Genomic DNA, 26,342 nt, shown 5'->3' on the forward strand with positions numbered 1-26,342 from the left:
TCTAGTGCAGGGAAGAAAGAGAATGAAGAAGCCCATTTCTTCTAAAACCCCTTTCACTGAAAGCACCACAATGAAACACAATTTCAGTTAAATTAATTTACCAGAGAAACAATTACAGTGTACTGCTTCTTGCCACTTCCACTCAAGTTTTTTTGATATAAATGAGAGTGCTCTCAAAGGGAAGATGTATTCTATTAAAATGATGAATCACTAGCTTCAGGGTTGAATGTTGATTTTTAGCATGGCATAAACACAGCCTTCAAAGGGAATGCTTCTGGGACCAAACTAATACAGGCATGCCTTCAAGGAAGGATTCTTTGTATTATAATTTATAAACCCCTTAAATCTTTGTAGGATACAAGTAGTGTTATCCTTAAGACTGAAAATTAAGGTTCTTTTAATTTTGTTTTTTGCTTAGGAGAAGAGACAGTTCTTGGGCAGAGATACATATTCATGGTAGGTTAGAATGGGGGGAAAAACTTGCATAGATTTGAATAATGGGATTAGGACACAATGGTCGGTTTTGTCATCGTGCATTGCAATTCAAATACAGCTAAGCATGTAAACACCTGCTCCTTCATACCTTGATATCATTTATAATTTCACCGGTAACAGCCGATTTACCAACCACTGATTAGAAATCAAGCTTCACTGTAAGTGGAACGACCGTATACGCCACTCGGTGACATGTTTGATGGGCGCGGAAGATGCTCATTTCTCAGTGAATGATATTGTAAAGACTAGCTTTGCAAGTGGCCAGTGTCAATCATTCACTCAGTGCCAGTTCTCTTTGAGGGGGATGACATTGATTCATGCTGGCATCCCAAATGCATTATGGGAAAATGCAAGCTGAAATTTCAGCCAGGAAAAAGGAAGCTCACTATATTGCTACCTGATGTTTTAGTAAGTAGTTTGAAAGATAGGAGGGTAGCTCATTGGTGCAGGTTATGTTTCCAGTATAAACACATAATAATTTATACTCCAGCTGTTCTAATATAGCGAAGGAAACTATGAGATCTGGCACACTGACCAAGGAAAACATCAGCCCTTCAGTTGCACTCCAGGTTTCTCTACCAAATGAAGTGAGAGGGTCTTTTCAGTGGTGGTGTCCCTATAAAGCACTGCCGAGAGAGGCTCTCCTGGCACCTTCTTTATGGCCATTTGCTGAAGCTCTTCCTGTTCTCCAAGACCTTTCATTTACAATCTATGGATGTTTCAGGGTTTCCACTCAGTGAGAACTTGGTGCTTTATGCCGTTTTTAGTTGCTGAGATTTCTGCTTTCTGGGGTTCTTGTTTTTTGTTTTGCTTGAAGGGTTTTATTTTATTTAAATTGCTGAGAGAACTTTGTTGAATGGGTGGTATATAAATTTAATAAACAAATAAATATTCTCTCATTCTTTTAAGCTGCTGGATTTTCTGATTGCATAACTAGTTTAAGATTTCATGAGCCAATTCTGGAACTTCTGGAAACATCTGACAGGTGACTTTTGCAAACAGGATGTTGGTCTACACTCATCGATGGTCTGAGCCTGCAGGGACCTTCTTATTTATTTAAAGTGTTGACACCTTGTTCTTCAGCAGAAAACTCTCACAGAACAGCTCATGGACAACCAATAAAAAAATCCTGCTTGCAGGCTTACAGTCTAAGCGAAATGACACAAAAGGAAAAGGGGATGAGGAGGGGAGATGACGAAACGTAAACTCAGGCACCAACTCTTAAAGATAAATACTAGTTCTTCTGATGGTCATCTGACATAGAAGTTCTCTTTCTAACACTTTTAAACTAAAATGAGTCATGTTGCCACTGCCCATTTCATCCCTCCGTGGTGATGATAGTGGTAGGCAGGATGCAAAGAACTCATTTCAGGCTTCAATGATGAGAGAGAAGAGGGTTTTTAAAGGATAAAGGGAAAGCCTACAATATATTCAGGTTTAAATTGCCCCAAAGTGCCTTTTAAGCTATGGATACTATTTTCAAAAACCCTCAGAATAACCAGGGATGTTAGAGTTCCTGATGTGGCCTGATGTGCTCTCCCTGACATGTGAGATACTAAGTGGACAATTTGATGAGCCAGGTTGCTGGGATCAGGCCTTGATAGTGGTGCTTCTAAAATGATAGGTGCCAGCTCATGTTTGGCACATTGTTAGCTCTCTGATTTGCTTTCCCACATGCAAAGACACAGACGTTGTGCTGCAGTAAAAACAAAAAGCAAGGAGCAATACGGCCATCACTCTTACTATTAGCAAACGATTAACATCTGCGCAAACAGCACTGCTCTATCAGTCACGGCTGCTTTCCAGCGCAGGGGCTTTCTGAAGGGAATTCTCTTTTCTAATAAATCACTTGTGTCAATTAGGGGATGTAGCCCTTGCCAGGAGATGTGGTTGACTGTTCCCAATTAAGCCTTAATGAATAAGAGCAAATGGGATGCTGGAAGCTCTCAGCCGACAATAGCTGTTCAGGGTGTGTGTGGAGGGGGGTGGGTAGGGAGGGGGGTGAAGTTAAGCTAATGGTAAACAAAAAGGAGCAACAAGGTAGACCGTGAACATGACATGGCCCCCTGGAAGTAAATCAGGCAAGCCACAGGTATTTTAAAAATCTGCCCCAAGCCTCTCAGGATATTGCACCTTTCACAGAAAGGAATAATAAAGTCACAAGTAGAAAGTAGAAATAAGGGGACCATGTGGGATCACTCCCCACTCTTTGCCAGCTGCATAAGGCAGGCACAAAAAGGGTGATAAAGCTATATTAGGAATTCAATAGTATGTTCCCGAATGTTCGGGCTATCACTGCCCTAAGCTATCACATAACAAGCAGTACAGCGGGTACAGCAATTGAGAATGACATCAACATGAAGCAGGAGTCTAAATAATGCACTCCTTATTATAGGACAGTATGAGACACCCACCCACCCCCCAAAAAATCCTAACACAACACGGTTCTATAATGTCTACATCACAATCTAGAATGACACAGCCTGCAGTAGATTTTTTCAGAAGGACAACAACAAATAACAAAAACAGTAGGTTTGAGTCTGTCTCCTGTTGAGACAGATGAACATTAAGGAAAGCCTTTAAAAATGGCCACCTAGAGATAAAGCACAAAATAATGAGGCCATGCGCATACAAAATCTGCACACTCACTATTAATCCGGCACTGGTGGGCCTGGATACTGTTATTTAAATACAAGGCAGGCTGTGTAGCTCATGCCCCACAGGATTTATGGCCTTCACAGAGCTAGTTAGCAGTTTGCCACAGGGCAGGGTTAGCTATTATTTAAAACAACTGGGGCCCTGCAACAAAACGTAGCAGTGTGCTCCCTGGTGTGATCTGAGCCTGTGGCTAAGGGGGGGGGGTGTAGGGGTGTGTGTGAAAAACAGAAGACAGCAGTGAAGGCAGGAGTCCCTGCTCTATGCGTCAGTCTGTCTTCAGGGCAAGACTTATTCATTAATTTTTGAACAAGGGAAGTTAAACCCAGCCTGGCTGCAAGTCAGTGGAGCAAGAGGATTCTGTGTGCATGTGGATTTGGCCTGTGGATTTGGCCAAAGTCAAATGATAGGTGTTGACAAATCACTTCTCCATTACCAAGTGGATGCAACTTGCAAGCATTGTTTCTTTGGCATACTCCAAGTTCAGAGCAGAGATGGTGGAGAAGGTAAGTTCAGGCCACATTTACAGACAAACTGTCCCAGTCTGCACTTTCTGAAACAACACAAGAACTAAAACACAGATAGCCTTTGAAATTCACAGTTCACTGGATTTTGCAATGTAGCTCTCCAGTCAAGTAATGCGTACCGAAGTGCACATACTTAGGTAAAGTGTGCACAAAACTGCATTATGTTTGAGGAAATTTGTTTTGAACTATTGTGTGGATTGGGAAAAATTGTATACAAACGTGTAACTGGATAGCTCATTTGGTAAAGCATGAGACTCTTAATCTCAGAGTCGGAGGTGACAATAAACAGAGTAGAAGGAAAAGGGTTATGAAACAGGAGGCAGAGAGGCACAGTGAACAGGGTAAGAGAGGATAGGTAATTTTGGGTAGCTAAAGAACGCTGTAACTTTTCTTGGGCAGCGTAGGGAGACTGAACAGCGGCACAGCAGGGCTGGTTCTTACATCTGCCAACGGAAGTAAATTATGCAGACAGCCATATGTCAAACAGACAAGAACATCCCTGGTGTTGAGAACACCAGTCAAGCATATTGTGCAGCATCAATATACGCACATCAATGTGTTAGAAAACAAAGTATATATCTCCTATACGCTACACTATGGAGATGCTTTGCCTAAAAGCATGATTCTCAAATAATGAGACAGGACTGCCTGCACGAGAGGGCCATTGGAAAACTTAATAAGAGGGTTCAACGTTAAAGAGAAGGATCCTGATTCAGGGACAGCCTTTCTCTTCCAAATCAATATCTAGGAAGGATGAATGCCACCTTATTAATTTCCAAACAGGGACTTGGGAAGAAAGAAGCTCAGGAAAAGGAGCTGCTTTGCTCTCAGGATAGTTCAATGAGAGCAGAAATTTGTCATCCTACCCAAGGTCAGGGAGCACAGAGCCAACAGCCTGAAATAAGGGTTGGGGCAGCTTCTTCACCACCGCGCCAGCTTCCCTGGACCTACTTAAGTCCTGTGTGCAAAAGCAAAGAAGCTCAGGCCACCAGCTCCACTGCTAAAGGCACTTGGCAGAAAAGAGGAGTATAAAGGCAACAAACAAACAAACACTTTCTGCGCATTCATTTCACGATCAGATCATTACTATAGTGAAGGAAAGTGCCTGAAAGAGCAGTTCTTGACAGGCTGAAAGGTGCACACACACACACGTGGTCTGCCTATAGGAATCGGGGCAACATATAATATTTTAATCAGCCATAAAGGCCCTCACTTAAGAAAAAGTTAGAAACATTTACTAAGAACAACAAAAGCAAAGCCACTTCCTAAACAAAACCAGAGCCTTGGCTATGCAAACATACCTGGGAAGAACATGGAGCAGTGAGGGCGCCACCACCATAAGTTTTATTTCTGAGTGTGGAGGTGCTCTGAATGGAGTATCGCTTGAAGTCATCCACACCCAGAGGAGTTTAGGTTTAAATAACGGCAAGGCTAGGCCTGCTTCTAGACAACTACAACTGAACTTGTTTTCCTGATTCAGTCTAGCAAACAATTGTTATATAGTATTCATTTGCCGTCCTTAGGAAGCAGAGGTCAAAAGGCCAGGTCGTTCAGATGGAAAGTGCTGCCTCTGGGTTTGTTAAAAGTTTGAGATATCTCTGTTAGTGTAAAGGCAGGAAGAGCAAACGAGACAAACCAAGCAAGTCCATCAGACTTGAATATTATTGAATTTTCTTTTTTTTAAAAAAAACCAAAAACCAGAAACCTAGAGTACAGAAGAAACAACTCACAACAGCCCTTGGGTTTTAAATATTTCAGGCCCTGAAAAGCCACAGAGAGTTTAAAATAGTAATTTAATTGGCATTTCATTCCACACTATTGCTTGTAACGCTATGTAATTTATTTATCGACCAGGTTTCTGCTTGCTGACTGACAGCTGCTCAGAAAGTAAAACACTAATGATGCTTGGTGGTGTTTTTGACCCTTTAGGTGTCAACAGTTAGGGTCCATTGCCACAGCTGCTAGAACAACACTACAGATTGGAGGCAAAATAGGCTCTCAAGCATCTCAGCCCTCAAGCTGTGAGGAAGACGCGGCTATTTCTTGACACTCTGTTAATATATCTAAACCACAGGTTACCATTTGCTAGAGTAAAATAAATATTTGTTTTAAAAAGTCTACAGCTCCATGGTGGTTGTTTTTTGTTATCATACCCTTTCGACCAGCACCATCTCTTGGTACAGGAGCAAGGGGCCTGGCCATCGTGGGAGTTCCTAGAGAGACAAAACCTAGGTGCAGGTCTACTTTGATTTTAATCAGTGTAGTCAAAAGTAATGCTGCTCTTCTCCCCACCTCTTTCCTGCCACACATTCTCCCCCACTCTCCAAGTGAGTTAGGAGATTATTCAGTAGTACTGACAGATGTTGACAGATGTTGCTGTTTGCCTACCAAGTTCCCACTCAGACACAATATATTTTAGTATTGTATCTCATTTGACTATTATAATGGCCTAAAGCTCAATGGAAGAGTTCCAAATTCAGTTATTGAAATCGCTAGTTAAAATAGTTCAAGCACCAGAGCTGGGAAAGACCTGCTAGTCTAACTGCATGGGACTGAGCTCACTGGACCATTAAAGGGTAGCTATTGATGCTCATTGCACTGATGTGGCGTTTCTGGTACACAATCTCAAGCCCACCGCTCATGCCTGGTGAAAGAGGCCTAAATACTCTCTGAATTACTCATAATCAAAAAAACCTAACTAGATTCCTTGGTATGAGTGGACAGAATCCAATGGCTTGACAGTTAATCTGGGAAACAAACAGACGGGCCCATTACAAAAGAGAAATCTCACAAGGTAGTTTCTTCCATAACTCAAAGTTGAAAACTGCTGAACTAGAAGCAAAAAAGTTACTCAAATGTTAATTAAATGGCTGACTATGGATACTTTTAAAATTCACCGTAAACGAATCCTGCACCTTCATCTTATCTAAATTTCCATATTCCATTTATGCAACTCAGATACATTTGTCTGACAAGATCAATGTACTCTCTTTAATTATCTTACAGCAACAGTGTCAAGTGTAACAGTGAGGCCATCAATCGTAAATCACATTTTATTACTAGGTGCAAATGAAGCATGTTGATCTATCTGATTAATGCATTTAAAGAAACTCTGTATTAGTTTATAGATTGCACCTACAATGTTTATTTTAAATTAGCAAGCTGTATTATTTGAAGTAGAAAACAACTTCCCCTTTCATCCAAGTATTGTCAGGATTTCAAAGTCAAATTCTAAACAGACCAAACAAACAAAAGCACTGACCGTGCACTCATGGTAATTTACTGTCACATAGTTTTGGAAGATAAGCTGCTCCATTGGCCTCCTAAGTAGGGCCATGGGATCACGTGCTCCCTCCCTCCCCATCTAACATGCCTGACCCAAGGCTACTGGGCAGCCACTTGGGGGTGTAACATTTTAAGAAGGACATATGCTCATAAACTCCAGTGTGTGTAGCCTTGAGCCGAACAACTGATATCCCAGATAGATAAAATATAGAATCAACTGCACTACCTTGACCTACATGAGTTGGTACTTAAATAAGTGTACACTTTCAGCCAATCCCCCCCCAAAAGGGAACCTAAATATGGGGTGTATTGTGGGGAAAGAGAAACTATAGTGAAAATCTACCGCTTTTGGGGAACTTGAGGAAACATGTGCTTATATATTCATAAATGTTACTTACTTCATTCAGGTCATCCTTTGCATTGTAGTAGACAATATCATTAGTCTGTGTAGGAGGGAAAAAATGGAGTTAATTTTTGTTGAACCCTATAATACAAAAAAAGACACTACAAAGCCATTAACATCGAAGTTAATTCTGCATTTTCTGAACTTAAAAAATATGACTGTTAATTTCCCCATTTGGTCTGGTCTTAAATACCAGCCATAGCATGCTGGTGTGATGACCCACAATGCAGGGATCTCACAGGGCACAGCAGAGGATTCTGATGAGGACATGTGTCAGGCTACTTTCTTGTTGGAGAACCACCAGTAGCCATTCAGGAGCCATTTGTCCCTGTTTTTAAGTCTTAAGGGTACGCATTATCAACAATGGATGCAATCCCAAGGCTAGGTCCACCAGGATGAGCAGGAATCGGACCCAGCAGATCTCTGGCTGGCTACACCAGCCTTGTCCCAGCCAGTGATACACCACCACATCTGCCCCATTCCAGTTTAGCTGAGACCCAGCCAACTGACCCCAGCAGATCTTAAGTTGGCAGAAGCCTTGAAAAAATAGGTGTTCTGGGGGCATGGTATGGGCATGACCAGGGAGAACATCGGCTGAATCCTAAACTCATTCTGCATGGTCATGTTCCCTGATAACCTGGCATAAATTAAACTGGCAAAAAGGGTTGTGTAACTCAAACTCTATTTTAAATTCCCCCCCGCCCCGCCAGGCTTAAGCACAGGCTCAGGCACCAGCCTGAACAAAGTTTGGATCTGGCATACTTTATGCTACTTTAACTTAAGATGGCATAATTTACACAGGATTCCTATATTTAGGAGTGTCCCCCTAAATATCTGGCACCTGATCCATTTTAGAAGAACAGCTTCAACCCAGAAGGCCAGCTCTTGGAGACCTGACTCAGGGCTCATTCACACTTCTGCTTGTACCATGGTTAAAAAGCACAAGTCTGAGCGGTTTTGTGTTTGCCCCACAGCTTTCCATGGAAAACATGCTTTTACCACTGAATCAGAACAAACAGCAAGCTACAGAAAGCCCATTTGCCGTTTGGTCCAATTCTGCGGTCAACCACGGGTTTACCCAGGCAAATGCGGAAGGGGTAACAGCGGTGTGGATGAGTCCTTAGGCACGGGCTGGCTATAGAAGTTTGCTACCATTCTGCGCAGGTTGTCAGGTCTCATCAGAAGCAAAGTCTATTAACCATTAACTCAGCTTGTAGTGAATTTCAACATAAACAGCGGAATACAACACAAAAAACAGGATAATTTATAATCTACAAAGGGAGGGTTTTTCAAGACCTCAAGAGAACACTATCAGTTATGCATCAATTTTACTGTGCTTTTCTTCAAAACTCCACCTGCAATTATTACAATGGGTTTTACGTATGGTTTAAAGAACTGAAGTGTACTTTATATGATAAATTTAAATAGATCTAACAACGCACATTTCTATCAGAACCCATTTCTCCCGCTCATTACTGCTGGCTTTATACCAAATCCAGAATGTTAAACATGAACTTACTGTTCGTCAATACAAGAGAAGAAATTCCTATCGCCATTAGAGACCCAAGCTAATTGGCAGTGCATCGATCTCTCTCTGAAACCTGGTGGGCCATACTCAAAGAAGCAATTTACAACTTAGCATGTCGCTTTCAGGAAAGGACGATAGCAATCAAGTTTAAATTTCCTTTTACTCCTGTTAGGTTCTGCACTTCTTATATTGAACTGACACAATCTCATCAGGTGGTTCTGCTTAAAAACTTCAAGTTAAAAACCCCTCCCCTATCCCAAAAGACACTTGATTTTATTTTGTCCCTGGTATAAATAGCAAATAGCTGGGAAAAGAATGTTTCTCTGCACCCTTATTTGAAAAATAATTATCTGTTATGACCCAAAAGCATTTCATGAGTATCTGCCAGTGGCATTTTTGCTCTTGTAAAACTTAAAAGAGTTAAGATGACTTCCATTGTTGTTTAAATATAATAGGGAAAGATCACAACACAGTGATTTCCCTCAGTGAAGTGCTGGTACTCATATATTGTTAAAAGTGCCATGAGTGACAAAATTACTGCCATGGACAGCAAAAAAGAGGTGTCAGTACTCCATACTGGTAAGCACTGTCACACAAAAAACCTAGTCTTCACAGTCATCCTCTAACATGCACATGTGGCAAGGTATTTCTTTAACATGCTTAAATGTTCTATATAATGTTCACATTTGAAGGTGATCATTTGAGGCTCATTCATTCAGCTTAAGAAAAGACAGAAGGCCTATCTGTCCAGCATCGTCCTTCCTGCAGTGGCCAACCTGAGGGTTCTGGGAAGCCCCAATCAGAATATGATGGCATTTACCTCACAGGAAGCTGCCTTATAGATTAGGACAGTCTAGACAATCTAACCTAGTATTGTCTCTAGTCTGATTGGCAGCAGCTCATTGGGGTCTCAAGCAGAGGAACTCCACACCAGGGATTGAGCCTGACAACTTCTGCAAGTTTCTTCCTCATAAACTACAGGGATTTTGGAATGTGATTCTTTGGCCACGTCTTAATTATGTGTGTTTCTCCCTATTCCCATGAAGAACATGCTTTTCTTTCTGCAACATCTCCAGTGGTAGTTTTTTACATTCTTAATGGGCAGAGGTTCCACATCTTTACCTCCAGGCTGAAGATTACACCAGGGTATCAAGATATGCGAGTGAGACAGATCAGTCTTCATCCAGTTGTGGGGACAGACAAGGTGGATGGCTGGGGGAATGATGTGTTTCCAGACAACTTTGCAATAACGAAAGACAATTCACACATGAAGAGTGGGATGCTTTGTACGCTTAGATTTCTCATCTATTCCCATGGCCTTATCAAATAATCTGGAGCAGAACAACAAACAAATGTAAAATTGGTTCCTATATGCCAAGTAAATACTGCTTTTATTAAGTCTCCTAAGATACTTCTCTTTAATACCTTTGCCTCCACTTGGGTAATTCCGTGTGTAAATAAGGATGCTCTGTTTCTCTGTTTTTAAGATTGCTATAGCTCAGTGTTAACCTCACACTTGAAGAAGAAAAATAATCCTACCATGCCAACTTTACTTTTTCTGATAAAGTTGTTAGAGGCACTTGATTTTACCCAAACCTCTCATTCCTTTAGCTATTTCCTCCACAAGGAAATGAGAAATTGTGAAAACTCTGTGAGATTCCCCCTTCCTTTGAACAGCAGACCCTGTTTTAAGGTAAATCACCGCAAATGGCACTGCTGGCATGGGTTGCCATACGTCCGGATTTTTCTGGACACCCCCCCCCCGATTTCTGTTCAGACACTGCTTCTGACTGCTGTATGCCAGGTATGCCCAGGAAATTTTATTTTTTATTTTTTATAAAAAATTTATTGGTTTTACAAAGTTTTTATAAACACAAACAAACAAACAAACATGTATAATTTCATACCCTTTTTTTCTTAAACCTTACTTTGTCGACTTCCCCATACCTCCCCTTTCTACATCCCAATTTCCAAAACTATTTCAGCAAATCCTAACACTTGATTTTATCGGATTTTTCCCTTATTCTTTTCTTTACTTAGTCTTTTTCAGCTGTAGACCCCTTTTTCCCTGAGATCTGGACATTTTAGCACTCATTAATTTTACAATATTTCTTAAGATAAACTTTGAATTTCTTCCAATCTTCTTCCGCCGTCTCTTTCCCCTGATCACGAATTCTGCCGGTCATTTCAGGCAGTCCCATATAGTCTATCACCTTCATCTGCCATTCTTCCGGAGTGGGTAGATCTTGAGTCTTCCAATACTTTGCAATAAGTACTCTTGCTGCTGTGGTAGCATACATAAAAAAAAATTCTATCCTTCTTTGGCACCAATTGGCCGACAATGCCCAAGAGAAAGGCCTCTGGTTTCTTAGGGAAATGCCCAGGAAATTTTAGACATATGGCAACCCTGTAAAGCTCACTGGCCAATGACATTATCAACCCTACACAGGGGCATTGTGAAGATTAAAAATGATATAATTCTTCTTCTTCTTCTTCTTCTTCTTCTTCTGCTGCTGCTGCTGCACCAAGTTCTTTGGAAGAAACTTAAGACATTAATGTGATTAATAAATAAGTCTTGTACTGAAGTAGTTCACTCCAAATAATTTAAATCTTACTTTTAAAATCAGTTATATGCTTCTGATTAGCAATTGCTTCAGCTTCATATTTATTTTATAACTGCAACTCTCTAAATGCTATAAAACTCAGCAAGACTAATTACTTGATGTACCCAGAAAATAATGAAAAGAGGAAACACATTAGAGCAAAGCAGAGGAAAGCCTTGAGTGTCAACAGACGACATGGCTCTGTTTTCAGGCTGCTTTGGTCATTAGAACAGCAACACAAATGCAGTCTTTTGACAGTTCAAACTACTAGAAATGATGTTTCATTTCCTCCTCCTTCAGTTCTCCCTTCAACTTAGCACCTTGTAAGAGTAGCTGCAGTTAGAAAGTCATATAAGAAAGAGGCCAATATAGATGGCAGTGTGAATTGACTGGCTCTTGTCTCAAAATTCCCATGAACAATTAAGGCCCCATCTTCACTGTGCTTTTAAAGTAGTATTATACCAATTTAAACAGTCATGACTTCCACCAAAGAACTGTGGAACTGTTCTTTGTTAGATGTGATGAAAGTTGTGAGGAGACCCCGATTCCCCTCTCAGAACTCCAATTCCCAGAGACCCCTGGGAATAGAGGTTTATCATTAAGCCACTATAAACTGTGAGTGCAAAACAGGTCTCCAACAATTGTCACCACCTGCAACAGACTACATAATTTTGGGGGTGGGGTGGGAACCATGACTGTTTAAAGTGGCATGACACTGCTTTAAATGAAGATGGAGGTCTAAGTTTGAAATGATAAGTATATTTGTGGGGAAATAACACCCACTGACTCTTTGTAGTTAGTTGTACTGACAGTGCATTTAGTTTGTCAGCCTTCTTTCAACTTTTATTGCATTTTTCTTCAGAGCATAATGCTTCATATTCTTCACTTGAAGGTTCCCCCCCAGCCAGTTATAAAGGAAGATTTCACTTGCAGCAATAGACTATTTTTAAACTGCCTACTGGTTTTGAAATTTCCTATTATTTGTTAGTTTGCTGTTTTCTATACAACTAGAAAAACATTTTCAATGCACTGCCATATACCAGAGATAGTCAACATGGTGCCCTTCAAATGTTTTAATCTGCATCAGCCCCACCCAGCATGAACAATGGTCTGGGATGGTGCTGTAATCCCAGATGCCCTAGGGTAGTGTCACAGCTGCTGGTGACCACTGCCCCAGTGCTGGACCATAGGCTGAAGTTTGAGATGACCCAGGAGCCATGAGAAAAAAGCCAGAGGGCAAATCAGGAGGTGTATATAGAAAGGGGGGGGGTAAGATTGTCTGACTTCTGTAGCAACCCAGAAGTCAGGACCAAATAATAACCAGAGATACAGGAATACACCAGTGCTCAAGAAGACTTGAACAAGGCTCAGCTGAAAACAGGAAGCATTTCGTACATCTTGGGTAGGCAGAATCAGTTCAGTTTTAGTATGTTGTATACTGCCCTGTGACTGTATGGTAAAGGGAATATAGAAACAAACAAACACCAAAACTCAGTTTAAAATAATGTAAGAATAGGATCTGACCAAGGTCTGCATATTCTAATGTTCTTTTCAAAAACAAGAGCACAAGGGGATCCACTGAGTATTGGCTTGTGATCTCCTGATGAACTGTGGCCTTATATTTTTAAAGCTATTTAATTAATCGTACAATGCCAGTAAAATATTTTTTTAAAAAAATAAGTGCACTTAATGGCCAAACCACTGAAAGGTGGAAGACTACGACCAGTGTTGTCTTTACTTCTTGACCTTATGCTTGCAGCTATAATGATGGGGAGAAACTGCTATTTTTAAAACGTTAGAACATGAGTTATAATAATAAACAAAATATCACAAACTCATATGAAGTTAGCATTTTCAGCCATAACTGAAATCTTAAGTCCAATGGCCAGAGATCTGGGCAAATTCATACAACCAAGTTTTTGCCACTGTTTAATTTAAAGCATCACATCTCAGCCTTTGAATCTGCCAGTCTGCATTTGTGTTCTCAGTGACAGATAGTTGTTTTAATATGCACAAGTAATATATGGAAAGCTTATTGTCGTGCAATCAGATTGCTGAGGGGTGCCTATATCCAGCCTCTTTATCATGCAATGATGAGAATCCAGCTACTTTTTCTCTCCACCTCTCAATTAACCTTTGCCAAGGATTAATGTGTGTCAAAATGGTCACTGTCACAGCTAGCAGATGCAAAGCCTTGACTTGTGTTGTAATATCTACATGCTAAGCTGCCAAATGTCGCACTCTGGGCATGTTTTCATGTACTGGTGTCATACAACAAGGCTTTTTGCACTGCAAAATTCCACAGAACAGTGTATGAGGGCAGCTGTCAAAAGCTATACAGTTTTATAGCATCGGCATTTAAAATTTGATTGCAGTGCCTAGGATGAGAACTGTCCACAAGAATGCAGTAAACTGTACATATGAAAGTAGTAAACAGCCATACATCATGTCTGACAAGTTATCTGTGTAGACTAGTATTGTCTAACTGGAAGCAACTTTTTAGGGCATCAGGAAGTGGTCCTACATTGCCTATTATTTCATCTTCTTAAGTGTAGATGCTGGGGGTTTAATTCATGGGCTCTTTCGCTGAGCTATGGAATCTTCCCTTGTCAACTAACTGCACTTTGTAGACCTTGAAATGGTCTTAAAACATGGAATAATTTGGTGTATTAAGTTTGGACCACACCTGGATAGGAGGAGAAGTTCCATGTAAGCTATCATGGGGTACTTGAAACAAGGGCAAGCAACAATAAACCAACAATAGCTGTGTTCACATAGTCATACTAGCAAACCACCAAGCACAGACTGCGCGGCTCCACTATCCACAACTTTAGCAATACAGGTGAAGAGAAGCCTAAAGACTGTTTATGTTTGCATGCACCAGTACTTCATTTTCTGTATTTGATTACCAGTGGTAGATTTGTGATCTGTGGAGTCTTCTGTGCACAGACATTATCCATTCATCTAAATAAATGTGATTATGTAAAAAAAAAAATGATAGAGCAAAATACGTAAGAATCACTTCATTAATAACATGGTTTTTGTTTGTTTTTTTCCTATTACATTATTAAATGGAGACTTTTTGTTTCTAATTAATGATATATGCTTTTAATGTTTGATGTTTTATTATGCTTTTATATTTGTTGGAAGCCACCCAGAGTGGCTAGGGCAAGTCAATCACATGGACAGGGTACAAATAATAATAATAATAATAATGATAATAATAATAATAATAATAATAATAATAATAATAATAATAATAATAATTGCTGCTGCTGCTGCTGCTGCTGCTACTACTACTACTACTACTCCTACTCCTACAAAGGTATTTTAGGAGCAAAATGAATGATACTTCAAAGATTGTCAGAAAATATTCACATATGTTAAATGCTCTTGTGCTATAGCAGAATGTAAATATTTCTGCAGCTAAACTGAATTAAAGTACAATACAGATTTAAACTTTTTTGTATTCTCCCCTTCCCTTCCTTTTCCACTTAGCCTAATTAAGCTATTGTCTTAATTCCATCCACCATTAATGAGGATGAAATATGGCAAAACATTTTTTTAAAAAAATTGTTGAACCAAGCATCCCCTTCCATTAAAAAATGGTATATGTAAGAAAAACCCAACCCATTTACTTTACAGACAGACTTACATTTTGTGTAACTCAGAGATGCTGAAAGAAGCAAGAAAGAACCAAACAGCAAGACTCTTCAGGGAAGCTGAGTCCTGATCTTTTCTACTGTGTAGATGTGGCCCTCAAGTAAACAATTATGAGCATGCTCAGAACAGATTATTGCCTCCTTTGCATAACAGAAAATAAGACTTGCTAATGTGCTTAGTTTGCCATTGTGGTGATGAGAGGCAGAGGAAACTACACAACCACAGCTTAGAGCCAGGAGCTCTCTTCACTAACCACAAGCTATAGCTCACCCTGCATCAGTTATCTACTACGATAGATGACAAGAACCAAGAGTACTTGCGCCCCTTTGTAAAAATGGATAACCACAACCCTCGTACCTTTGCACCACTGAGGACAGGCTTAATCAGTGCCGGAACAGAGTTTCAGTAAGTTCCAGCTGAAAAAAGCCCTAGACTTTAATTATCACTGCTCCCACCTGACACAATAACAGTATTAGGAAAACCTAGGCATGCCCGCTTGTGACAGGCTTGGGGGGAAATTCTTCTGTTAGAAAGCATTTCAAGAAAGGAATAAAACCATAAAGTAGCCTCTTTAAAAAAATACCATGAGCAAGGTAAACCTATTCATACAAATAGGTTTACATATATCTATTAACAAAAATGTGGGGGGACAACAAGGTGTGCACAATAGACTAAGTACTATCAGCTTAGAGGAGAAGGCACATTATTTTCTTGTAAAGTGTAAGAAAATAATGTCATAAACCTGGCATTGCACTGCTGAATAAGCAGACCTATCATTCTTTTTTTTTAAAATCCTATGAAGATAGACCCTCTTTGAACTATCTTATTTTGCAGTGTCGTGGCTCCTTATGTTCCTTTGTAGACCGCCTACTTCATTAGATGTATCTAATTGCTTGGAATTTGGCTTAATTGACTGTCCTCTGTGAAAAAATGAACCCCAAGTACCCTTTCAATTAGCATCACCACATTGCCCCTCACATCTTCCACTTCAGAAAGAAAATGTGGTGATGGGGGAAACAATCCAAACAGTATGTTTAATATCTAGCTAAATATGCTTCAGAAGTGTAACTTGCTTATTCAAGGCTCCTCCACACAAACACGTCCTACGGTGTTTTATCGTACTTCAAAGGGGTGTGTATGTGAGTGTTGTTGGTGTAACGTGAACAATGGGTTAAATTACAGTGCTAGGGCTCATGTCTTGAGTTAGCATATGCCCCACATCTGCATGCTCAGAGATAAGAGACCAGGTGTGCTGAGTTACTCTAGTAACACCAGCAAGGCCAAGTGTATGACTTCTGGAGTCGTTCCTGTTGGTTCAGGAATGTAGAGACAGGTATAATGGTCTCTTGGCTAGGGCATTGTTTTCATTATGCCTTGTCCTGTCCTGATGCTCTCCTGTTCCGCTGTCAGGGTCTTACTCTGAATCTGTGAGAGTTAAGGGGAAATGCTGTGGGTTTTACACAGCAGCATTGGTAGCATAGTGATAGTGTTTGTGGATCTGTACATATGTATCTTTACCTGAAAGATCAGAATAACTGTACATAGTAGATAGCAGTATTTAGCTATTCTTCTGGGACTCTGATACATACTCTGATGACACATCACACTGGCTGAGGTGTGGTGAACTTCCAACTGACTTCCACAAGTCACCAACAAGTGTGTGTGGTGAACTTCCAACTGACTTCCACAAGTCACCAACAAGTGTGTGTGTGTGTGTGTGTAAAAGAACATGTGACCAAACCTTTCTGCCTCTCACAAAAAAACATACAGCATACAGAATTTACAACTAATGAATGGCCATCACATGATATCATAGATGTAGGAAATCATAATATGAAGATCATTGGTTTGCTGTGGTGGGACAAGGCAAGCAGTTAAATGCAATTAAATAAATAAACCATATTATTTGAGGACTGGTGCAGATATTATATAGGAGTTTAAATGCTGGTTTAGAGAGTCTTGCCTTAAACACAGTTAAAGACTACATGGCACCAAACTTAATTACATTAGACAAATTCAGTTTCCTAATTAATCGGAGTGACAAAGGTGGGGTAACTCTCTTACAGTCCTGTTCCTGTGCTTTTTATGAAAACAATAAAGCGCCAAATAAAGACCAGATCATCAAAATCCCCCACACACATTCTGTGTTCACTACGGAAATGCTATGAACCTATTTCTGAATTTAATCTAAATCTTTATAAATATAGGCAAATAAATACATAGAAACAAGAAGAATTGTGAAAGGTACTAATAGGTTAGTAGCTTGTGAGTTCATTAGAGTGGTGTACAACTGCTCTTCTTGAGAAGGTGGGACAAGACTGGGAAGTCATTCCTCTGGAAGTTCAAGAGCATAGCATTAGAATTGTTATACTACATGCATACGCAAGGAAATGTTCAAGAAGTCAAAGCAGGCATTTGCCAATGCAGAGAACATTCAGCAAATTAATTGATCCCTTAGAAACCTGAGGAACAAGCAGCTCTAAAGTCCTGGACTTCACAACTGCAACAGAAAACAATGAACTGCAGAGCACAAGTTCTATCTAGTAACTTTGGCTGATTTGTTTGCTAGCAGCCATAGACAATCACCACTTCACTTCACTAGGCACTTGTCTTTTTCTGCCACTGTGTTTATGAGGCATGGTTATTGCTGGGGTTTGTTTTTGTGTTTTGTAAAATATTTATAAAAGAGAAATGTTTGCTGACTATTAAAAAAGAAAGTAAGCATGCATATGGCCTTGTAAACTGTACACATGGGAGCCAACTCCTAGGGGTTGAGGTTCCTTTAGGGGCCCCAATAAAATATTTGAGAGGAACGGGCCACCAAAGTTGATGGGCATCGTCATTCAAATGGTGTTCATGTGCTGTGTCTTGTGGTTGATTATGCAGAGTGGGGCTTACCTGCCCCCCCCCCAATATTTTATTCAAGTTGGCACCCCTGTTTGTACACTTTGGTCAGTAGTCAAAGTAGAACATGGATGGCTAGTCTCTAGCAGGGCAATATTGACCTAGTGAGGGTCAAATGACTGCAGATTTGGAGCTGGATCACACTCATGAAAACACATCTATTCACAAAGGGACTTTTCTATGAATACTTCACTTTGCTGTCCTGTACCACTAACATGAGTCTGACCAAACTGCGGGAGGCAGTGGAAGACAGGAGTGCCTGGCGTGCTCTGGTCCATGGGGTCACGAGGAGTCGGACACGACTAAACAACAACAAACCACATATTGCATTCGCTTTTAACAGATAAGAAGTTGCTCCTTTGCAATTATATCGTTATTTAATTTTAATTGGACAATCATCTGATTAATTTGTTAAAAGCTAGAAAGCCAATCAGCATTTTATTAAGAAAAACTTTAATCTTTTAACTTTAATCTTTTACGGCCCTACTTTCCAGACTGCAGCTGCTCTCCAGGAGTTAGCTCTTACCAACTTGAAATAGCTATTAAATCTGCAGCTCCATCTGGAATGGAAAATGGCAGATAAAATAATTAGAATCTTACAGCAGTGTTAAGAGGTCTTTGGAGGTGCTTAGAAAGCAGGGGAAGAGAGAAGACATCAGCTTCCAGTAAGCTTCTGTTAACAATGCAGTCTGTTCATTACACAAGGCTAAAGTACCTGCAAGGTGCTAATTAATTCAATACCATCATGCATTTTGTTTTTAATAAGGTGTTTGTTGGGGAGGGTGGATTGTTAGACTGAAAAGGATAATGCATCTGTGTTTTCTTTCCAGTGGCATTTAAATGGCACAAAAAATTGAAGTGGTACAGGACTCAGTTTTTGCCTTTCAGAAGCTAAGCCATTTCTAATTAGTTTTGCGATCAATACGTGGAGGTGATCCATGATCCTGGTTCATACATCTAGCTAAAATTGAATGACTAAAAAAATATAAGAAGCCCAAAAGCTTTGTGAACATTTTTCCCAATCAGATGTAGGCTGTAGCAGACAATGAAGAGGGGCGCCAGTGTTCACCTAACCTTCAGTCACCTGTGTTGCTACTGAATACCGTACAGAGACAAGGAAAGGTGGCGAAGTCAGCACGGTGCATGGCCGGGTGCCATATTGGTTCCACTGGCGCATTTGCACTGCGCCAAGCTTGCCACCACCTCTCCCTTCTCCCTCACAGTCTTAGCAGCAATGTGGGCAGCTGGAGGCCAGGTGAGTGCCACTGTCTGCTACAGATAATTTTATTTTTTGTTTTCTGATCTTTTCACCATGTGAGCCTTTGCTTTTAAAAAGTTGCATATCCAGATGAAATGGAATAAATTTGAATTATACTCTATGCTGGCCCCATGGCTGTGAAAGGCCCTCTTGGTGGGTCTGCACCCAATCTCTATGCTGCCGACTTTTTTCAGCATCCTGGAAACAGCCATGTGCCCAAACCATTAGTCAAGACACCTTCAGAAACTTCTGTATATAACTCAAAGCTCTGAATCAATATCTATCAGCAAGCTTTAATATACTGTATCTCAAGCAATCAAAGCAGAGGACTTATTTTTTGAAAGATACTGGTTGTACCTAATAACTACTTCCTAGAAGACACTTGCATTTTTCTGCATACATATAAGTAGAAGGCAAATGTAGCAGAAAGACACAGCTTATTAAAATTCAAATGGTATACTCCTTACGTTTTTATGTGTAGGGACAATTAATATCATGGACTCGGCTGCAAGAAAATTGCTCCAGCTAACCAACCATTTCAGTTCAATCAAATGTAACTTCAAATATAATTGTAAAATGCCCAATTCAGAGAATATCATTTATTTTATATGCATCCTTATCCATTCTCTCTTCAAAGCATAACACTTCTTCTTCAAGAAAAGAAAAGCAACTCCTTGCACTTTAAAATCAGCATTGAGCATACCAGGTTTATTTTCACACATTTCAGCCTGTACTTCCATGTCACAACTAAGTTAATATTTTAGTTGGTGAATCAAATGACCTTTGTCCTGGAGAGGACTGGCGAGTGGTCTCTTTCTGCGCCACAGAACTGATCAAGCTGGAAAGGCATAGACCTGGACTGTAACCACAACTGGACACTACTGAAAACACCATGTGAGAACAGGACATAACAGAATTAAAATAGTCTAAGAAGAAAAGGGACATGTCATGTTCAGATAAGTGACATGATGATAAAGATAACCAGGCAAGGAAGAATGGCAATGAAATGTTTTTTCCCCTCCCAATGTACCAACAATTCAATATTGTGCATTTTTCCTTTACAGTAATTTGTGAAGATTTTTCAGAGTCTGTGACACTTCTGTAATATGCACCTAATATATGCAGATAAAGTCCATTTTAATTAGCAGCGCGTTTGAATTTGGTGTGGGGAAGAATTATGAGCCAATACTTAATAAAAACTGCTGCCTTTTAATTTGAGTGTACATTTAACAAGGTCTCTACCATTCCTTTGCAATCTTAAGTCACCCTTTTTAGTAATTATCCCATTCACTTCAGCTTTAAATTATAGATGCAAGCATTAAAAAGCTATTAAAACTTTATTATAGAAGGTGCCATTAAAAATGAATGGAAAATCGAGGCTGAAAGATGCATTCTGTAAAATAGATTTTTCTTTTTTGCCACTCTTCCAAGGTAGGGCTTCCAGTGCATTGACAGTATCCAAAGAGAGATGTTTGAAATGAGCATGAGAGGCTGAGGCATGATGTTCGGCATTTCAATATGAAACTTTGGCAGGTTTGTGAAATTCAGAATTTGCTTGTGTGTTTAGGAGTTCTTTGCCTGCATGTAAAGGGTAGTAGAAAAAAAGACAGTCACAGAACCGAGAAATTGCACAAAACAAATGAAATACCATGAAAATCCCTGAAATGAGAAGTAATCAACTAGAAATATTATCTAATGGAAATAAACGAAATAATAAGAATCAAAAAGTTTAAGGAAAAAATTAGAAAAACCTAAAATTGAACAAAGCCTTAACGGGATGCCGGCTACAAACCTGGTTTCACTGAACTATTCAGTTTCCTCAGAAGGAAATAGAAAAATCATAAACCATAAATGACCAAAATTCAAAAAAAGGGGGTATTCCTTTCTTTGAATTTGTGCCATTTAGGTTTTTTAAACCTTTTTGTAAAGGAACACTAGGATTTTCACAGCCGAGTCCTCAACTCTTTATTACTGTGCTTTGCTTCCTTTAAGTTGGGCTTTGTCTAAAACTTGCCATTTAGTTTTTCAAACCTTTTTTGTAAATTCAGTATTAGAAACTGTATCTTTGAGTCCTCAATCCTTTATTACTGCGCTTTGCTTCACCTAGGTCGAACTAGGATTATAATACTTCAGAATTTTTGGGAGTTTTACCTCCTTTTTTGAATATTTCTATTAGATAATATTTCTAGTTGATTACCTCTCGTTTCAGGGATTTTCACGGTATTTCATTTGTTCTGTGCACATAAAGGGTGGCATATAAATAAAGTAAGAAATGTAATGAATAAGTTGTATGATTCAACTTGCTTTATTCCTTCCACCACATTTTAGCTTATTTCCTATTAGCTTAGGGGTCAGCAAACTTACCGCCCCTCGGGCCGGTATCTCCAGCACTGATTGCTCAGTGGGCCAGAGGGTGGGGAAGCGCGTGCCCATATGCGTGCGCACACGCTATTTCCAGCACACTTCCGGGTCAGAGGAGCACTGGAAATAGCTTGTGCACATGTGCACGGGCCTCCTCCGACCTGGATGTGCACTGGAAATAACGCATGTGCAAATAACGCTTGCACATGTGCACAAGCTATTTCTGGTGCTCCTCCGACCTGGAAGTGGGCAGCCACGCAGCGCAGTGCCACTAAGAGCAGGCGATAGAAGTGGGCGGCAGGGATCACCGCGGGTCGGATAAACGAGTCCCTCGGGCCTTATCCGGCTCACTGCCCTTAGTTTGGGAACCCCTGTATTAGCTTATTCCAAGGAGCAACCTTCTGTCCCTCTCAGGGCTGTTTGTGTGGCCGCTGTTCCCATGCTGTTGAGTCCATCTCCCCATCCATCATGCTCAAGGCAGAATCAGCTGTAATGTTGATCAATGGGTTGCTTCCAAAACAACAACTTCTCATTGGGCCCTTCTTCTCACCCTTTTAAGTAGAGGGCTGCTAGCACCCCCCTAGTGTGAAGCCATGACACGCGGCATGCATCCGAGATGTCTGTACATCAGCATAGACATCTGCACAGTGAAAGACTTCTTTCCTTATGATGATAAGTGTGATAGCAGAAATGTCTGTGAGGAAAGGAAAGAAGGTGGGAGCAGCTACCACTCTTTTTGGAGAAGCCAGCAGCAGGACCTCCCACTACTCATCAATCCTGGCCAGCTCCCACCAGTGCCATGGCAGCAGTTAAGTGCCAAAACCCACCAGCTCCACCTTCCGCCCTATGGGAAGGGGAAATGAAAGGAAGAAAAAGAGACGTGAATGACTCTGAAGGAAGCAGGACAGCACTGTGAGATCCAGAGCAATGGAATGGAGGAGGTGAAAGAGGTGAGAAATGGAGAAGCTGGCACCGGGGAAGCTAGGGACAAACAAGGACAAGAATATAGGGCCACCCCAGCCTATCATATAGGACCACAGCCAGCATCTAAAAATATACACGGTGTTGTATCAATAGTTGTGCTATAGGAAAGCAGCTCACACAATCCCACTTCTGCTTCCCCATCCTCTTCCCCATCTACTTAAGAGCCCCCTGTAGCCTCCCCGAAAATACTCAACAAATGGTTGGGGATCTGAATGCAGGCAGGAGCACTGGGTCATGTGGGGCTGCAGTGCTAGATCTTGCTCCAGCAGAAGCTTCAACTTGCCAGTCAAGATTTGGAGCTAACATGAAGCCAAACCAATCTCCATTCCCCCTCCCAAAGAGGTTTGCTTTGTCTGTAACTCATGCTGTACTGCAAGGATTCCATCACCCCAAAAGAAGTTGGGTACTATATATATACCAATGATCTCAATTTCACCCAGAGGACAAGTGTTCCTTGCTCAAGTCCAATGGCAAAAAAGACATTCTACAGAGCTGATTCCATTTCGTAAAACAGCCATTAGAAAAATGAAAAATTACACTGAAAGGTACGCTTAGCAGACAGATCCGTGTGCAAACTAATTTGAACAGACATTTTCTTTAAAAAGTAGGCCAGAAGAAATGAATGATTACTTCTGGCTAAAACTGAGCAAATTAAATTATGAGAAGCTTAATACGTTTATTCAAAATTAAATTGCATAACCTAATGTCAAGGTTATTATATTCTATATACACCATTTCCTCATCCCAGTCCAAAAGAGAAAGGTGCATGCTTTGTTTCATGCTGATACTGTGTTATCGCTAGAATTTCTTTCACTGAATGCATTCATAAAATATTATATTTCTCAGTAAAATTTGGCAAAACTTTCCTGGCAGTGAAATTGGATGAATTCTGTGCACTTTGTGCCAGAATGTACAAGTCGGCCATCTTTTCTTCTTATTGAAAACACAGGAAAATAAAGTGAAACTGCAGGAAAGTGTTTATCAAGTCAGACAGCCACCCATCCAAGTTCTGTATAGTTGGAAAATTCCAACCAAACTAGAATTGCCACTGAAATTTTGCTTCCAGCAAATTTCAAAGTAAATGCACAATGAAAAGGACATCTTGGGGGGTTCCTAACATTAGTTACACCTACATTTCATATACAGGCAGTATTACGAAGAGACTGATGCCGCCAAGGGCAATGGTGTAGAATAGCTGCAGGCTCAGATGGGAACCCCAGCAAACGTTAGAAATTTGTTTCACTCCTTAAAGAAGGCATGAGATAGTATTGATCACATTAATCAAACAATTCCAAGTAAGAACTCTGAACCACTAGTTGGAGTTCTATTTTGGGTCAGTTGCTAATTAAATGACAGAGTCTATCATTTCCTTAAAGGTTCACAACATGTATCTCTTGACTAGCAAAATTTTATCCTGATGTGCATAATGATGGACATATGCTCCTTTTGTAGCCAGAGTTGGAACAGGATTTTAGGAAGCAAGAGATTGTGATATCTCAAAGATATCTCAATGACATCTGGTGAAGTATTAAGAGTAAATCAGGAAAATAATGAATGTGTGAGCTACTCTTAGGCTGGCATCTAAATTAATTTACAGTGCAGTCCTAACCATCAGAAATAAGTCTTCTTGAATTCAATGGGGGCTTACTCTCAGATGAGTGGGGTTGGGATTGCAGCTCAAATCTCACTTCCAAATCACAGATTTAACATTGATTTTAATAAGTTATCATGGCATTACAAATGTTTGAGAGTCAATCTCCACTGTTCGTTAACTACAAAAAGAAACTAGCAAAGTTTTCCTCAACAGCGTCCAACTGTATACATAAGGCATATCTTGAGGCAGCCAGGTTGAAACAAGGATGAAATGTACAAAGCATACTGGAAAATTAGAAAATGGGAACCATCAATATTTGAAAAAAAAAGAGTGAAGAAAAACTCACCGCAAACTCATCCTGCCACTGATGTTCTTTCTGAAATCTCTCTGCTGCTTCAGCAAGGCGCTAAAGGAATGAAAATAATAAGGTTTAGCTGTCAAATAATTTTCAAACAAGGTGCATTGCAAATTAAAGGGATCCTACTATCTTCCCAATATAAAACACCTGGTCAACAACACTGAGAACATGTGTGCACTACAGACTTACATTAGTATACTCGTGGAATCCCCTCAGTTAAGTTCCTCTCAACAAAGTACAGTCCTCAGGGACTTCAGTTACTATTAAGTCAGTTTAAACTGTAATGTACACATATTAGTGACTAAAGGTATCTTATGACAAATATGATGGCACCTGCCCTGAGAATCTGCGGAGCAAACAAGTTTAAAACCTAAACAAATATTCTTCAGTTGTAAGCAAGTTCTACAGAACAAGAGCCTTCAATTGCACTTCTGAAAGATCATATGAATGTGACTTTCAGCATCCTATTATAAGTATTTCGCATCTATATAATCTTTCCCTTCCTCCACTGTGTTTTGTTTATGTATTCCAACTTCCTTATATTTAATTGTATCATATTTTAAATTGAGGTTTTTAGTTTTCTTGGAGGGTTCTTTTATCACAACAGAAAGACAGGGTACAAACAAATAAAATCTGATTTGTTTGCAACACACAAATAATCTCATCCACTTCTTTTTGAATATGAGATAACAATCTCATCCACTCCTTTTTTCTATTCAGTGATCCACAGCAATTCATTTTACCAAAGTTGTTGAGAACACAGAAATGCATGTCCATAATGTTAATGAAGTGGAAGTACTCAGAAACTGGGAAGGAAGTGATCGTGTCCTCTGGGTTTCAAGGGAGGCAAGGGAAAGGTGAGTGTAGTTAGACTCTAGACTTTAAGAAGGCCAATTTCAAAAAGTTTAAAGAGATACTGGGTGAGATCCCTTGGTCAGAATCAGAAATACTCAAAGAGAAGTGAGTCCAAAATGGATTGGAGTTTCTAAAAGGAGAAATATTGAAGGCCAAAATGCAGACAATTCCAACAAGAAAGAAAAGTGGGAAGCATCTAAGGAAACTGGTGTGGCTGCATAAGAAACTTACAGATATGGAAGATAAGATATGGAAGAAAGGGGAAATCAGAAAGTAGAAGTATACACGAATAGCCAACAGTTGCAGGGGGAAGGCCAGGCTGATTAAAGTTCAGAATGAGTTCAGGCTTGCAAGAGTGGCTAAAAATAATAATAAAAGTTTCCTTGGCTATGCCCAAAGTAAGAGGAAAAACCAGCAGGTGGTCAGTCCTCTGTGTGGAGAATATGGAAAAATGCTTTTGGGTGACAGAAGAAGGTGAAACTACTCAACATCTACTTTGGCCAACCTGGTGATAACTGAATAAATGATGTAGGGAGGGAGATGCAGCCCAAAATAGGAAAAGAGGTAGTAAGGGAACACCTAGCTACTGTAAATGAATTCAAATCTCCAGGGCCTGGTGAGCTGCATCTAAGGGTACTAAAGGAGCTTGCAGGTGTAATCTTGGAGCCATTGTCCATGATCTTTGGGCATTCTTGGAAAACAGGTAAGGTCCCTGCAGACTGGAGGGGGGCAAATGTTGTCCCCATTTCTTTCTTCCTTTCTTTTTCATTTTTTGATGGAATTACAAACTGTGTGGATCAGGAGAATGCTGTGGAAATATGATAGCCATCTTCAAATATCTCAAGGGCTGTCAAATGGAAGATGGAGCA

General features: G+C 40.2%; 1 protein-coding gene and 1 long non-coding RNA gene across 6 annotated transcripts in view; one reads left to right on the forward strand and one right to left on the reverse strand.

Annotated features, from left to right (window-relative positions):
• CACNA2D1 (calcium voltage-gated channel auxiliary subunit alpha2delta 1) overlaps window positions 1–26,342 on the reverse strand; it is a 366,139-nt gene that overhangs the window by 154,501 nt on the left and 185,296 nt on the right. For all 5 annotated transcript variants that reach the window (XM_081210645.1, XM_081210644.1, XM_081210643.1 and 2 more), the window contains exons 4-5: window positions 24,607–24,666; window positions 7,361–7,405 (exon numbers count right to left, since the gene is read on the reverse strand). In XM_081210645.1, the coding sequence (XP_081066771.1) occupies window positions 7,361–7,405; window positions 24,607–24,666 (105 nt within the window). The remainder of the gene's footprint in view (window positions 1–7,360; window positions 7,406–24,606; window positions 24,667–26,342) is intronic.
• On the forward strand, window positions 417–5,754 carry LOC308596093. The gene is made up of 3 exons (XR_014012314.1): window positions 417–456; window positions 1,405–1,480; window positions 5,607–5,754. It is a non-coding gene; the product is annotated as an uncharacterized lncRNA (long non-coding RNA).

Source organism: Podarcis bocagei (assembly GCF_964188305.1).
Source record: "Podarcis bocagei genome assembly, chromosome: 10".
In the NCBI taxonomy this organism is placed as follows: domain Eukaryota; kingdom Metazoa; phylum Chordata; class Lepidosauria; order Squamata; family Lacertidae; genus Podarcis; species Podarcis bocagei.